Source organism: Chiloscyllium plagiosum, chromosome 20, assembly GCF_004010195.1.
Source record: "Chiloscyllium plagiosum isolate BGI_BamShark_2017 chromosome 20, ASM401019v2, whole genome shotgun sequence".
NCBI classification, from domain to species: Eukaryota; Metazoa; Chordata; class Chondrichthyes; order Orectolobiformes; family Hemiscylliidae; genus Chiloscyllium; species Chiloscyllium plagiosum.
Genome location: NC_057729.1, coordinates 20,214,653 through 20,229,378, shown reverse-complemented (window position 1 = coordinate 20,229,378; position 14,726 = coordinate 20,214,653). Strand labels below are relative to the sequence as shown.

General features: G+C 39.4%; 1 protein-coding gene across 7 annotated transcripts in view; it reads right to left on the bottom strand.

Annotated features, from left to right (window-relative positions):
* ripor3 (RIPOR family member 3) overlaps positions 1–14,726 on the bottom strand; it is a 210,481-nt gene that overhangs the window by 137,258 nt on the left and 58,497 nt on the right. For 6 of the 7 annotated variants that reach the window (XM_043710258.1, XM_043710259.1, XM_043710261.1 and 3 more), the window contains exon 2: positions 1,030–1,144. In XM_043710258.1, coding sequence (XP_043566193.1) covers positions 1,030–1,144 — 115 coding nt within the window. Of the gene's footprint in view, positions 1–1,029; positions 1,145–4,764; positions 4,959–14,726 lie in introns of those variants that run through there. The other variant, XM_043710260.1, reaches the window with a different exon arrangement.

The following is a 14,726-nucleotide window of genomic DNA, read 5'->3' as shown; positions in this document are numbered from 1 at the left end:
GAGACCTTGGAGTGCAGGTTCATAGCTCCTTGAAAGTGGAGTCGGAGGTAGATAGGATAGTGAAGAAGCCATTTGATATGCTTTCTTTTATTGGTCAGAGTATTGAATACAGGAGTTGGGAGATCATGTTGCAGCTGTACAGGACATTGGTTAGGCCACTGTTGGAATATTGCGTGCAATTGTGGTCTCCTTCCTATTGGAAAGATATTGTGAAACTTGAAAGGGTTCAGAAAAGATTTACAAGGATGTTGCCAGGGTTGGAGGATTTGAGCTATAGGGAGAGAGTGAACAGGCTGGGGCTGTTTTCCCTGGTGTGTCGGAGGTTGAGGGGTGACCTTATGGAGGTTTACAAAATCACGAACGGCATGGATAGGATAAATAGACAAAGTCTTTTCCCTGGGATCGGGGAGTCCAGAACTAGAGAGCATAGGTTTAGGATGAGAGGAGAAAGATGTAGAAGAGATCTAAGGGGCAACGTTTTCACACAGAGGGTGGTACGTGTATAGAATAAGCTGCAAGAGGAAATGGTGGAGGCTGGTACAATTGCAACATTTAAGAGACATTTGGATGGGTATATGAATAGGAAGGGTTAGGAGGGATATGGGCCGGGTGCTGGTAGTTGGGACTAGATTGGGTTGGGATATCTGGTCGGCATGACTGGTTGGACCGAAGGGTCTGTTTCCATGCTGTACATCTCTATGTCTATGACTCTAATTGCTTTACTAGTGTAGAGCTGACTGGCAGTGAGAAACATCATCTCATGCAGAGGGAGGAATAGCATGAATCAGGGTATTCCAGAAAGATGTTTTTCCTGTATACTGATGACACAACTCATTTGGTTAACAATTGTGAAAAAACCAACTTTGACTTTTTGATAGTGCAGAGCCAAGCTGCATTACTCGGGAAGAAAAGAATAATTGATTTGCTTTTTCATTTTCCATTCATTGGAAAAGTGATTAGTTGCCACATAAATGAACATAATACATTCACATTTTGTTAAGATGGTGATTAAACTCCCATAATACTTACTGAGTTCTTTTGATTTGCATTGTAAATGAACGGCTGCGGTTGATTCCGCTAGAATCAGCAGGAGATACAAAGTGCAGTTTCACAGACATTATTCCCAGGGATTTTGGTACAATTCCTAGAGATAGGTAAGAAAAAAATAAATCAGAAATGAAGGAGCACATAAAAAGAGTACCTCTTTTTTCATTATGGGCAAGGGAAAATCTTCACATTGGTAAAACTTGGTTGGTAAGTTGTAAAAATAAATTCTTCCATTTTTGGAATTATATTTTTATTGAAGTTACTTTAAAACAAGCAGAAAGAACACTGATGTTAGAAAGGCATGAATTCACTCTCAGTAGTGACAGTTTTAACAGTGACTTCTGGAAAGTATCTGAAAGTTGAACCCCACAGAGAAACAAGCAAAACTTGAACATATGGAACATCAGAGCTATGACAATTGCAATGTCTTCAAGAAATGAATGCCACTGATTCCTTTACATTGGTGTTCCTTAATGTGGAAATACTAAACAATTCCCATAAACTAATCATGCCCGAGTAAATGGCATGCCTGCTCTTATTTCTGGAGCATTCCACCTTGTGGGAAACAACAGTTGAAACAGATGTAATTTATTGAATTGGGATGAACACACCTGGTAATGCAACAACTATGTAAAGTTGTTTTGAATTTTGTGGAAAATGACCATGGTGTTATTCTTGCTGACTATCAAAGTAAATTCTCATTTAAACAATTTATCAAGAAAAGCATACAAATAAACTATTTTAATAAGTAATTAAGAATTTTAAAGAAGTAAGATGTTGTAAAAATGAAATGTGATCGCAGATATTTATTTCTCTGAAAATCAGATGTAATAGTTATCTGAAGTGGGTGTTCAAGCAATGCAATCATGACTATATGAGTTTACATATGTACCAAATAGGGCAACTTGTTGGTGTATTAAGGTGCCACAGACAGCAGGAGAAACTGAATTTAATAATTCTCATACAAAATAGGAGCACAGATCCACCTTTAGCACCTTTAGCCATTCATTAAAATCATGGCTGATCTGTTTCAAATTACAGATTCCCACCTTTCACTATGAACTTTTGATGCCCCCTTCTAACAAGAATCTATCCACCTCTGTCTTAAAAATAATTAATGGATCCTCCTCCATCGCCTCCTAAGGCAGAGAGTTTCAAAGTCATACAATCTTCAGGAAAAAATTGTCTTCACCTCTATCCCAAAAGGATGACCCTTAATTTTAAAACAATGCCCCTTAGTTCTGGACTGACTACAAGAGGAAACAGAATTTCCACATCCATTCTATGAGTAGCATTCTGGACCTCATACACTTCAATCAATTCATCCTTCACTCTTCTAAACTCGAGTAGAAACAAGTCCATTCAATCTAACTTTTCCTCATGAGATAACCCATTCATGTTGCTCACGTTTCAGCAAAAGGATCATTTGCATCCTGTTGTCTTCTCACCATGCACCCACAGTTAGAATGCATTTATAGATGGATATCTGAACATCTGTCTAGCTGAGCTGCAACGTTAGTTCTCAGATGTTTCGTCACCAAGCTAGGTAACATCATCAGTGAACCTCTGTTGAGGCGCTGGTGTTCTGTCCTGCTTTGTATTTATGTGTCTTGGTTTGTTAAGGTGGGTGATGTCATTTCTGGTTCTTATTCTCAGAGGTTGGTAAATGGGGTCCAAATCAATGTGTTTGTTGATGGAGTTCCGGTTTGAATGCTAGGCCTCTAGGAATTATTGTGCATATCTCTGTTTAGCCTGCCCTAGGATGGATATGTTGACCCAGTCAAAGTGATGTAAGGATCTTCATCTGTTGTAAGGATACTGGTGATAGAGGGTCATGCCTTTGGTGGCTAGTTGGTGTTAGTGTAACCTGGTGGCTAGTTTTCTGCCTGCCTGTCCAATGTAGAGTTTGTTACAGTCCTTGCAGTGTATTTTGCAAATGACATTAGTTTTGCTGGCTGTTGGTGAAGGGTCATTTAGGTTTATCAGTAGCTGTTTCAGTGTGTTGATAGGTTTGTGGGCTACCATGATGCCAAGGTTTCAGAGTAGTCTAGTTGTCATCTCTGAGATGTCTTTGATGTATGGTAGTGTGGCAAGGGTTTTTGGGTGTGTTGTGTCTACATGTTTGGTTTTGTTGTTTATGAATCGGAGGACTGTGTTTATCGGATACCCATTGTTCTTGAATACACTATATAAGTACCTCTGCCACTCGTAGTTGCTGGGTTCTGCACTGTGTTGTAGCCCATTTAAATAATATCCTGCAGCAGCTCCATTTATGGGTGTCAGGATGATTGCTTCTGTAGTTAAGTATCTGGTCTGTGTGCTGCTTCCCTGTAGACGCTGGTCTGCAGTTCTCCATTAACTGTTCGTTCCACTGTGACACCTAGGAAGGGGAGTCTGTTGTTGTTCTCCTTTTTCATGAAATTTATGCCAGTAAGAATGCTATCGATAATGATGTAGGTTTCCTCTAATTGGTCCAGTTTGTGATGACAAAAATGTCATCCCTGTACCGGTCCCAAAGTTTGGGTTAGATATGGGGAGGGCTGTTTGTTCGAGTCTCTGCATTACCACTTCTGCTAAGAAGCTTGATATTGGTGATCCCATAGGTATTCCATTGATTTGTTTGCAGGTCATTAAAGGTGAAGTGGGTAGTGAGGTACATGTCTACTAGCTTGAGGATGTTGTCCTTGCTGATGAAGTTGGTGCTGTCTGGTGTTTGTGTCCTTGGTTCCTCTAGTAGTATGCTCAGTGTTTCTTTGGCCATGCTGATGTTAATTGATGTGAATAGGGCTGTTACGTCAAAGGAGACCATTATTTCATCCTCTTCTATTTTCGTATCTCTGATGGTGTTGAGGAATTCTTGGGTGGATTGGATGGAGTGGCATGAGTCTTCTACTAGGTATTTCAGTTTTCAATGGAGTTCCTTAGCTAGCTTGTATGTTGGTGTTCCAGGTAGTGAAAATATGGGTCTGAGGGAGGCTTCTGGTTTGTGTACCTTAGGTAATCCGTAGAAGTGAGGTGCATTGGATCCAACAGGCTTAATGTTTCGCAGATCTGTCTTGCTAATTTCGCCTGATTTATGAATCTTCTTCAATTCAGCTGTGATATGGTTTTCTTACATGCACCACTTCGACTGAGACAGCACATCCATCCTAGGACAGGCTAAACAGAGACACGCACAGGAATTCCTAGAGGCCTGGCACTCAAACAGGAACCCCATTAATAAACACATCGATTTGGACTTTATTTACTAACCGCTGAGAAAAAGAACTGGAAATGATACCACCCACCTGAACAGACCAAGCCACATTAATAGAAAGCAGGACAGAACACCAGCGCTTCACCAGAGGCTCACTGATGATGTTACCTCGCATGATGATGAAAAGTCTGAAAACAAACCATAATTATTGACTGATTGAGTCTTGTTTTCTCTCCTTGACCATTTCTTCGACAATAATTTAAGCTGTAGGGGACTTCATTAAAATATAGATCTCTCCTGGTTTTCAAGCAGTAAGTGAAACAACATTATTGCCACATGATGGACAAGATTTTAAAGCTCTCAAGAAAATAATATTGTTGGGCAAATTCTGAAATGCAGATAGCTTTGACTGGAATTGCAAGCAAATTTAATACATATTCTCCAAAAGTGGATTCATTCTGATAGTAAGGCAACCTTCAATGTTTACATTTGCTCAAGAACAAAAAAAAGAAATTACTTACATTTATATAATGCCTTATCACATTCTCAAGGATTAGTTGAAAATTTAAAGAAGATTTGGCAGTTAACTGTCATTTTGTCACGAACTGGTACATTCTCCTTTGCAATAACTCTACCAATCAGAGTCCACTTGACAACACACCAGCACTCTTGCTTCATACAGTATCTAGTTTGTCTTCCCTTTGTGTTGGTATTTCTTGTGAGTTGTCCTGGTGAGTGCAAAATTAAAAACTTTGACAAATTGTCTTTTTTCAGTAAGCTTTAATCAGATATTCATGTAATTTTAAGTACAACCTGGGTTATTTAATAAGTGCTATCCAATAATTGAATCACATCTTCCATTGAGTTCATTCTATCAAAGATGAGTTTCTCACAGAAACTAATGAGAACATTACTAAAAGCTGAGCCTGGAGGAGATTCAATGTCCAGTTGTAACATTTATTGCTTTCCTCAAGGAATGTATCTTTGATGAAATGGCCTCTAACCTTCTATTTCTTGTATATTTTCATGACATAGATGATATTATGTTTGCTATATTTCAATCTGCAGCTGCACATAAAAGTTTCCCTACACACCTTAATGAGTTCAATAGCATGCTCAATTTCACCTTTGATATGGAGCAACCCAATGAGATCCCTTTCCAGTCTATTTTCAGATTATCTTCAAAGGGGAAAGTGTCTGAAAACTTTGAGCAATATGTGAAGCTAGTCATTTCACACTGCTACTTTCAAGAAGCAACATGACTGTTATTCTCCATCAAAATGCTATTGAGCCAATAAAAAGGCTGGTCGGCCAACCACATAAATGACTAATATGATACATAAATTTCAGTGCTGGTATGATGCCAGTTACATAAACCTAACATCCAACAACTGGTAGATCATTTCAAAACAGCAGACTCCTTTGGCTGTTTGCAACAAGCAGAGTATTAACTATATCCAACTATTTTATGTTTACAAAATGCCGAGCAATGTCCACATTAGATATGATTTTGTAGTAGAACAATACATAGTAAATAGCCTTAACTGTGCTAATAATTACACAAACATCCAATTTAAGACCATCAGCCAGGCATGCAATGTAACTCGCTCACTCTTGCTAGAAGTTAGTAAGTTTGCAGATGACACCAAAATTGGAGGTGTAGCGGACAGCGATGAAGGTTACCTCAGATTACAATGGGATATTGATCAGACGAGCCAATGGGCTGAGGAGTAGCAGATGGAGTTTAATTCAGATAAATGCAATGTGCTGCATTTTGGGAAAGCAAATCTTCACAGGACTTATACACTAAATGGAAAGGTCCTAGGGAGTGTTGCTGAACAAAGAGACCTTGGAGTGCACGTTCATAGCTCCTTGAAAGTGGAGTCACAGGTAGATAGGATAGTGAAGAAGGCGTTTGGCATGCTTTCCTTTATTGGTCAGAGTATTGAGTACAAGAGTTGGGAGGTCATGTTGCGGCTGTACAGGACATTGGTTAGACCACTGTTGGAATATTGCATGCAATTCTGGTCTCCCTCCTATCGGAAAGATGTTGTGAAACTTGAAAGGTTTCAGAAAAGATTTACAAGGATGTTGCCAGGGTTGGAGGATTTGAGCTGTAGGGAAAGGCTGGATAGGATGGGGCTGTTTTCCCTGGAGCATCGGAGGCTGAGGGGTGACCTTATAGAGGTTTACAAAATTATGAGGGGCATGGATAGGATAAATTGACAAAGTCTTTTCCCTGGGGTCGGGGAGTCCAGAACTAGAGGGCATAGGTTTAAGGTGAGTGGGGAAAGATTTAAAAGAGATCCAAAGGGGAACCTTTTCAAGCAGAGGGTGGTACGTGTATGGAATGAGCTGCCAGAGGAAGTGGTGGAGGCTGGTACAATTGCAACACTTAAGAGGCATTTGGATGGGTATATGAATAGGAAGGGATTGGAGGGATATGGGGCAGGTGCTTGCAAGTGGGACAAGATTGAGTTGGGATATCTGGTCAGCATAGACGGGTTAGACCGAAGGGTCTGTTTCCATGCTGTACAACTCTATGACTCTAAGCTACATACAGTATATTCAAATACAGATGTCCTCCCAGTCCTTTGTAAACAGAAAGATTATGCACCTTTTCAAGCAAACAAATGCTTGAGAAACAATTATTTCATGTTGTATTTCCCATGGTGCTGCCTTGACAAATGAGCACTGACTTGGCTGGTTTGAATTTAACCTAAAGTGTGAGGGATAAATAATGATGGTGCATTCTAATTTCAATGCTTTGACTGGTCAAAGCCTAGTTGTCAACAAAACACAACATCCTTTTGTAATATATAATTTGTTGTTCTATTTGAAATTTGGCATTCTTGCAATTCTGTCCTAGGGAGTGCAAACTGGAAAGCTTCAACAGCATCTCTCATTTCTTTTAGCCATAGTCAAGTTCCATTCCACCAAGCAGTAGAATTAATCAAGTCTGCAGTTGCGGTGAACCCTTGGCCTTCTAAGTCCAATTAAGACATGAGTACTGCCAACTGAGCCATCGGATATTACAAGAAGCAGACGTAACCTGGATACAGAATCAGAAATCCAAATTCAGCAAGATGGAATGAGGAGAAATAAGTTTTTTTTAAAACCTTACTTGAGGAACTGTCATGTAGTATCTGAATCCCTAAGTGCTAAAAGCAAACAACCCTGTTTCTATAAAACTTTTATCTGGTACTTCTAAGTATGAAGCTAATTAACAGAGACTGGCTGAAGCCAATACATCTGCTGCTAGATGGCTTAAGGTCATTGCCACAGAGTGCATCTGTCAATTTAAATGTGTATAATTAAAACCATTGCTCCACATGAAGAAATATGTATATATAGTATGTGAGAAAGGAGTAAAAGGAAAGCTATTTCTGAGAATGGTTTGTCCTGAAAACTCACAAAGACTCAGTACTCTTACAGTGACAGTTGAAATGTTTCATATATAATATCATCTTCAATACATTATTGTGTTTTATAAGCCATGTATTACTTTTTTGTTATCAATTCAAAAAATTGGAATGGGAGTATTTAAAGGATAATATCCCTTTAATATTCCCAATGATGTCACTAGTCTAGTGGTTGACTGATCACTATCTTTAAAATTTCTTTACAGAGACATTGGTTTAAAGAAAATAAAAACTTACATTTATATCTTGCCTTTCATGACCTTTAGATGTCCCAAAGCTCTTTATAGCCAACAAAATGTAATCACTAATGCAATGAAGGAAAAACAAATGTCCAATTTACAATGAGTAATCTCTCATAAATAGTAATATGAGCATATCCAGACAACTTTTTTTTAGTGATGTTGGTTGAGGAGTAAATATTGACCAAGACATTGGAATAAATCTCCCAGTCGTCTTCAAAATAACACAAAGGGATAATTGATTTTAACCTGACAAAGTAGACAGGGATTCAGTTCAACAATGTAAAGTAAAAGGAATTAAGCTTTTTTATGAAATATAGCTACTAAGAAATGCAAAAGGAGACATGCCTTTACAAATGGTGCAGGCACAAGGGATGTAAGACTTCCAACAGATATCCACTGAATGGCATGTGGTCAAATAGGACTCAAATTAGGTGACAATGACATCTTATAAGATGGGTAGTTGGCAAGAAAGTGAAATAAAAACAAGTGTTGGAGGAACTAAGCAGCTCTGGCAGCATCTGTCAAGATAGAAACAGAGTTGAAGTTTTGAGAATGATATGAACAGAGTTCTGAAGAAGAATCATATCAGATTTAAAATGTTAACTCTGCTTCTCTTTCCACCTATTGGATTCTCCAGCACTTTCTGTTCTTAGTTCAGACCTGTAGCATTCACAGGTTTTGTTTGCAGCCCATGAGGGAAGGGTGACAAAACAAAATTTGGGAAGGTTCTGTTAGGGTGCTTTTCAGTGACCATTGAAGCATACATGCAATCTTTTCTCAGATCTGCGGTGTACCCACTGAGTTGACTGCTGAGAGCAACCCAAGATGCTTCTTTCTGCTATCTATTTGTTTTGTCTTCTTAATTTGGTTAAATTGCTGCTTCACAATCTAACTGCTATTCTGATGAAATGGTGGATGTTTATTACTGTAGTTAAAAAAGACTTAAAGTTTCAATATCAATACTTGTTCCAAGGAGATGAATCTTTCTTATGACCAACTCCATCTTGATCTCTAATTTTTTTCATAAGTGAAAATTGTGGTCCTCTGGTATTCACCTGTTTATTAAAAATCGGAAGAGGAAAACCTGAATGTTGGTAACGGCACGGTGGCTCAGTGGTTAGCACTGTTGTCTCACAGCGCCAGAGACTAGGGTTCGATTCCAGCCTCGGGCGACTCTCTGTGTGGAGTTTGCACATTCTCCCCTGTCTGAGTTGGTTCCCTCCGGGTGCTCCAGTTTTCTACCACAATCCAAAGATGTGCAGGTTAGGTGAATTGGCTATGCTAAACTGCCCATAGTGTTCAGGGATGTGTTGGTTAGGTGCATTGTTCAGGGGCAAATATTGGGTAGGGGAATGGTTCTGGGTGGGTTACTCTTTGGAGGGTCGGTGTGGACTTGTTGGGCCAAAAGGCATCTATCCATGCTGTAGGCAGTCTGAAAAAACATTTGTTTAAATGCTCTTCCAGTTATCAGGAGTTATGCCTCACTAGGATTGCATACTGGACATCAAACCCGGCTATTCTAGGAATTGTAACAAAAGCTAAAGAGTTTAAAACTAACTAGGAATCCCCAATTTAACTGGCTTTCTGACCCAATTTGACAAAGGAACAGATCAGGTTTCTGTACTTAACAAGTATGACTATTTATTGATTAGATTCCCTACAGTATGGAAACAGGTCCTTCGGCCCTACAGATTCACACCGATCCTCCGAAGAGTAACCCACTCAGACCCATTACCCTATCCTATATTTACCCCTGACTAATGCACCTAACACAATGCGCAATTTAGCATTGCCAATTCACCATTACAAATGAATAAACTCCAGCTATAGGGAACCAATTATGAACCGTTGGCATAAAATTGTATTAATTAACTCTAATCCCCTAACTCCTCTTTACACACATATACAGGCAGGAAAGAAACATTTTATGGGTGGAGGGAAAAACTGAGAAAGCAGTGCAGAGTTCCCTCCTCACAGGATTTGGTGAGATGATGGTTTTGCTCATCAGAACGCTAATGCTTTCATTTATTTATAAGAGACACAGGGTGACTGATTACACTTATTATTAACCAAAAGTCACAGCTTACAGCAGTTGCTGAAGGTTTTCTTTAGGCTTAAACTGTTTTATTTTACTGCAGAGAAAAGACAGTTCCTGAGCTGGTGGAGATCTGACAGCACCTCACTATCTTCTTCATAGCTTCAAGCTGTTCAGCTAACTGAGTGCCAATCACTTTAGTTGTTGGCAGGCAGAAAGTTGTTGTTATCAATAACTGGTCACTAGCCTAATGGCAAGTATTTGTTGCTGGCTGCATCTCCATTTGGCCACAGCTGTTGGCTTCAGCTCATCTACAAATCATCGACTCCTGTTTGAACCAGCAGCTGTGTAAACAGTACTTGCTATGATTATTAAGTTATTTGTTTTTAATAAGTGCAGCAATCCCTCAACAACCCTTGATTTTTAAAACTGTTCTTTTCCTATTTCGGTCCATAATCAGAAATAAATATTTATTTAAAGTATGGTCTTCAACAGGTCTGAAATCATCCACTCTCTTTGCTGAGGGGAATCTAGATTTATGATTGGAAATGTTCCTGAACCAAAAACCAGTTGCAGTCCAGAGAAGCCACACTAAATTAATCCCAGGTAAGACAGGATTTTATCATGAGAAGGGGTTCAGCAGGTTGAGCCTGGATTATTTGAGTATAGAAGAGGAAGAGGAAAACATATTGAAACATACAAAATTTTCAGGAGACTTAACTGGATAGGTACGGAAAGGCTATTTCCTCTTGCCTCTTTTCTCCAGAAGGCCTAATCTTAGAGTAAGAGAGTAATCTAATTAAAGGGTAATTGTTATGGATTAAGCCAGGCCACTCAAAATAGTCTTAAACAGGCAGTTCAGACCATAACATTGCAATATGTTTTGGTAAGTGTACAGTAAAAATTACCCAGATTAAGTTAGCTAGGTTGACTACTAGATTTTAAAACAGACAAAAATTTATTCACAAAATTGCATAGTGAAACACAAAGAACAGAATAAAGAACTCCTATAGAACTTAACCTATCCAACTAGACTTAATTATGCTGTTCTGAATATACACAACAGTCCCAATCAGCAAACGCCCTTTAAAAACCAGTATAAATTGAACACATGCTTACAGGTTGAAGGTGAAGGACAGAAAAGAGAGAGAGAGTTTCCACACAGCTCCCTGTTGAACTTCCAACCTGTTCAAGACTGAACTTAAACTGCTCAGTTCAGCTATACTGTATAATTTCATTATACAGGTCACTTCTAAAACATGACCCCTTTGCCTGAAGTCTCATATATTTATATATAAACAAAAGACCTCTCAAAATCCCTTTCACCTCTGTACCAAACCAGACTGATTGGAACGCGGCCTGGTTTATTGCCCGTCTAAAATATATCAAGGTCAGAGTATCCTTGATCCAAGGAACAGCTATCAGTAAAAAAAGGGACTAGCTTTGTGACACCTTCCCACTTAAAAAAATCATGAATAATAAATACCAAAAGAATGCTTTATTTTTAACCCTTCAAAGCCTGGTTTGTAGTCAAAACATACATATGCACTATAATAACTATAAACATCCAAACATGCCACAACCACATGCAGGCCACTGTGCACCCACCACCGAACACCTCCGTACCTCATTCGAGCCTCAATAACACATTGGCAATCACATTTTCACGACCTCCCACATGCACAATTGTCAAATTGAATGGCTGCAACAATAAGCTCCATCTAAACAGTTTGGCATTATTGTCCTTAAATTGTTCCACAAATGTCATTGGATTTGATCAGTTTATATGATTGTCTCAGATGCATTGCTGGTAATATAAACTCTGAAATGTTGTAATGCCAACACCAAGCTTGAAGTCTCTTTCTCCACCATTGAATATTTCTGTTGATGAACGTTCAACTTCCTGGAAAAACACCCAATGGGTTTTTCTATTCCCGCAAAACCCTGCTTCAGGAGCATCGCACCGACACCCACATGACTGGCATCGATAGCCACTTTGAAAGGCTTCTTGTACTCTGGTGTGGCTGATACTGAGGCAGTGGTTAACACAGTCTTTAGGCTAACAAATGTCTTTTGACAGCCCATTGTCCACTGAAACTGCTTGCCGTTTTTAAACAATTCGGTGAATGGAACAGCTACACTGTTATAGTCTGGCGCAAACTGTCGATAAAATCCACTCAATCCCAGGAACCGTAATACGGCTTTTGTTGTCGACGGTGTGGGAAGTTGCCCAATTACTTTCGTTTTTGCATCCTGTGGGGCTATTTGTCCATGTCCAACAACACGGCCCAGGAAGGTGACTTGGGCTTGGCAAATTCACTTTTAGCTAGGTTTACCACCAAGCCTGTCTTCCAAAGTCAATTGAACAAGTCTAAAATGTGGCTGGAGTGTATTTCATAACAAATGGCATGACTTTGAACTGATATAGTCCATCTGGTGTAATGAAAGCCGAAATTGCCTTTGCTTTCTCTGACAGACATACTTGCCAGTAGCCTCTGAGCAAGTCGAACTTAGAAATGTAAGTTGCTTGTCCCACTTTTTCAACACAGTCTTCCAACTGTGGAATTGAATATGCATCAGTCTTTGTAACGACATTGACTTTGCGATAGTCCACACATAACTGTTGGGTACTATCTGGCTTTGGCACCATGACTATGGGTGACCTCCAGTCACTCTAACTCACTTCAATTATGTCATCTTGGAGCATACGCTCTATCTCCTTCTGAACCTGTGCCAACTTTAGAGAGTTATGCCTATAAGGATGTTGCTTAATCGGAACAGCATCTCCTATATCTACATCATGCACAATTAGATTAGTACTTCCTGGTTTATTTCCGCATATAGTAACAACTCTTTCAGGTCATTTCAATTTTCTTGTGGAAGGTAACTCAAAATGTATCCCAATTTTTGACAACTTCCCCATTGTCCAATCTGATTTGAGGAATGTCCAATTCAGAATCCTCTGAACTTGGTTCTTCCTTCTATGCTGTATTCATTAACACCTTCTCATCTTACTTTCCTTCCCAATCAAGGTAACTTATGAGCATATTCATATGACACACTCTGTGAGATTTCTTCCTGTCTGGAGTTCTTATCAAGTAGTTCACCTCACTTAAATTCTTCTCAATTTGATATGGTCCACTAAACTTTGCTTTTAAAGGCTCACCTGTTACTGGAAGTAACACCAATATCTTATCCTCAACTGCAAAATTGCAAATTTGTGATTTTTTGTCCGCTTCTTGTTTCATTTTTGATTAGATTACTTACAGTGTGGAAACAGGCCCTTTGGCCCAACAAGTCCACACCGGCCCTCCAAAGTGTAACCCACCCAGACCCATTCCCCTACATTTACCCCTTCAAGTAACACTAGAGGCAATTTAGCATGGCCAATTCACCTAACCTTTGGACTGTGGGAAGAAACCTGAGCACCTGGAGGAAACCCACGCAGACACGGGGAGAATGTGCAAACTCCACACAGAGAGTTACCTGAGGCAGGAATTGAACCTGGGTCTCTGGCACTGTGAGGCAGCAGTGCTAACCACTGTGCCACCGTGCCACCAAGCATTGTCTGCTGTTATACTTTTAAATGCTGTCTAGTTAACTCTCCAGCTCTATTTAATTGTTCTTTAAAATTTGACACATAGTCCAAATGGGTGGTCTCTGAATTCTTACTTAGTAATTTCTCCTTAATCAGTTTTATTAGTCCTCTTACTTCATGCCCAAAAATTAATTCAAATGGACTGAATTTGGTCGATCCATTCGGTGCATCTCTGATCACAAAAAGTACAAACGGAACTCCCTTATCCTAATCATCTGGATAATCCTGACCATAAGCTCTCAACATTGTTTTTAGTATTTGATGCCAACTTTCTCGTGCTCCCTGTGATTCCGGATGGTATGCAGTAGATTTGAATTGCTTTATTCCCAAGTTATCCATAACCTCCTTGAGTAGTTTGGATGTGAAGTTTGATCCTTGATCTGACTGGATCTCTATTGGTAGTCCGCATTCTTCTACAACCCTTTTAGCTGTAATGTTGCATAATGGGATTGCCTCCGGAAATTTAGTTGACATATCCATTATTGTTAATAAATACTTGCTCCCACTTTTTGGTTGATATAGGGGACCTATTCAATCAATCAAGATTCTTGTGAAAGTTTCCTCAAATGCTGGAATAGGTAGTAACGGTGCAGGTTTTATTACTGCCTGCGGTTTTCCGATTAGCTAACATGTATGACACATCTGTCAAAATTCAACTACATCATTGTGTAGTACAGGCCAGTAAAAATGTCTTTGTATTTTAGCCTATGTTTTCCTCACCCCTAAATGACCTCCAAATGGTAGCTCATGCGCCACTCGCAGCACCTCCTTTCTATTCCCTACTGGCAAAACAATTTGATGAATCTCTGCCCATTTCTCATCTACTTGAATGTGTGGTAGTCTCCATTTCCTCATTAAGACATCATTTGTTAAGTAATAACACATAGGAATGCATTCACTTTCTTTCTCAGTAAATGCCTTTTGATATAACTGTTTTAACTCATCTCTCTGCTATAATTCAATCAGCTTAGTAGAGCGAAAGATGCTTGCATGTTTACCTATCTGCTCCTTCTCTGTTCCACTTATCTGATCAAAAAACACTGATCAGATAACACTATGTCAGATTCCTTATCTGTGTCTTCTGATCTCTCCTGCTTCAGCTTGTGCCTCTGATCTTGTGATCAGACAGTCAGGGAAAATTCCTGGAAAAACATTCTCCATGCCTTCAGTTGCCTGTGTCTCCACT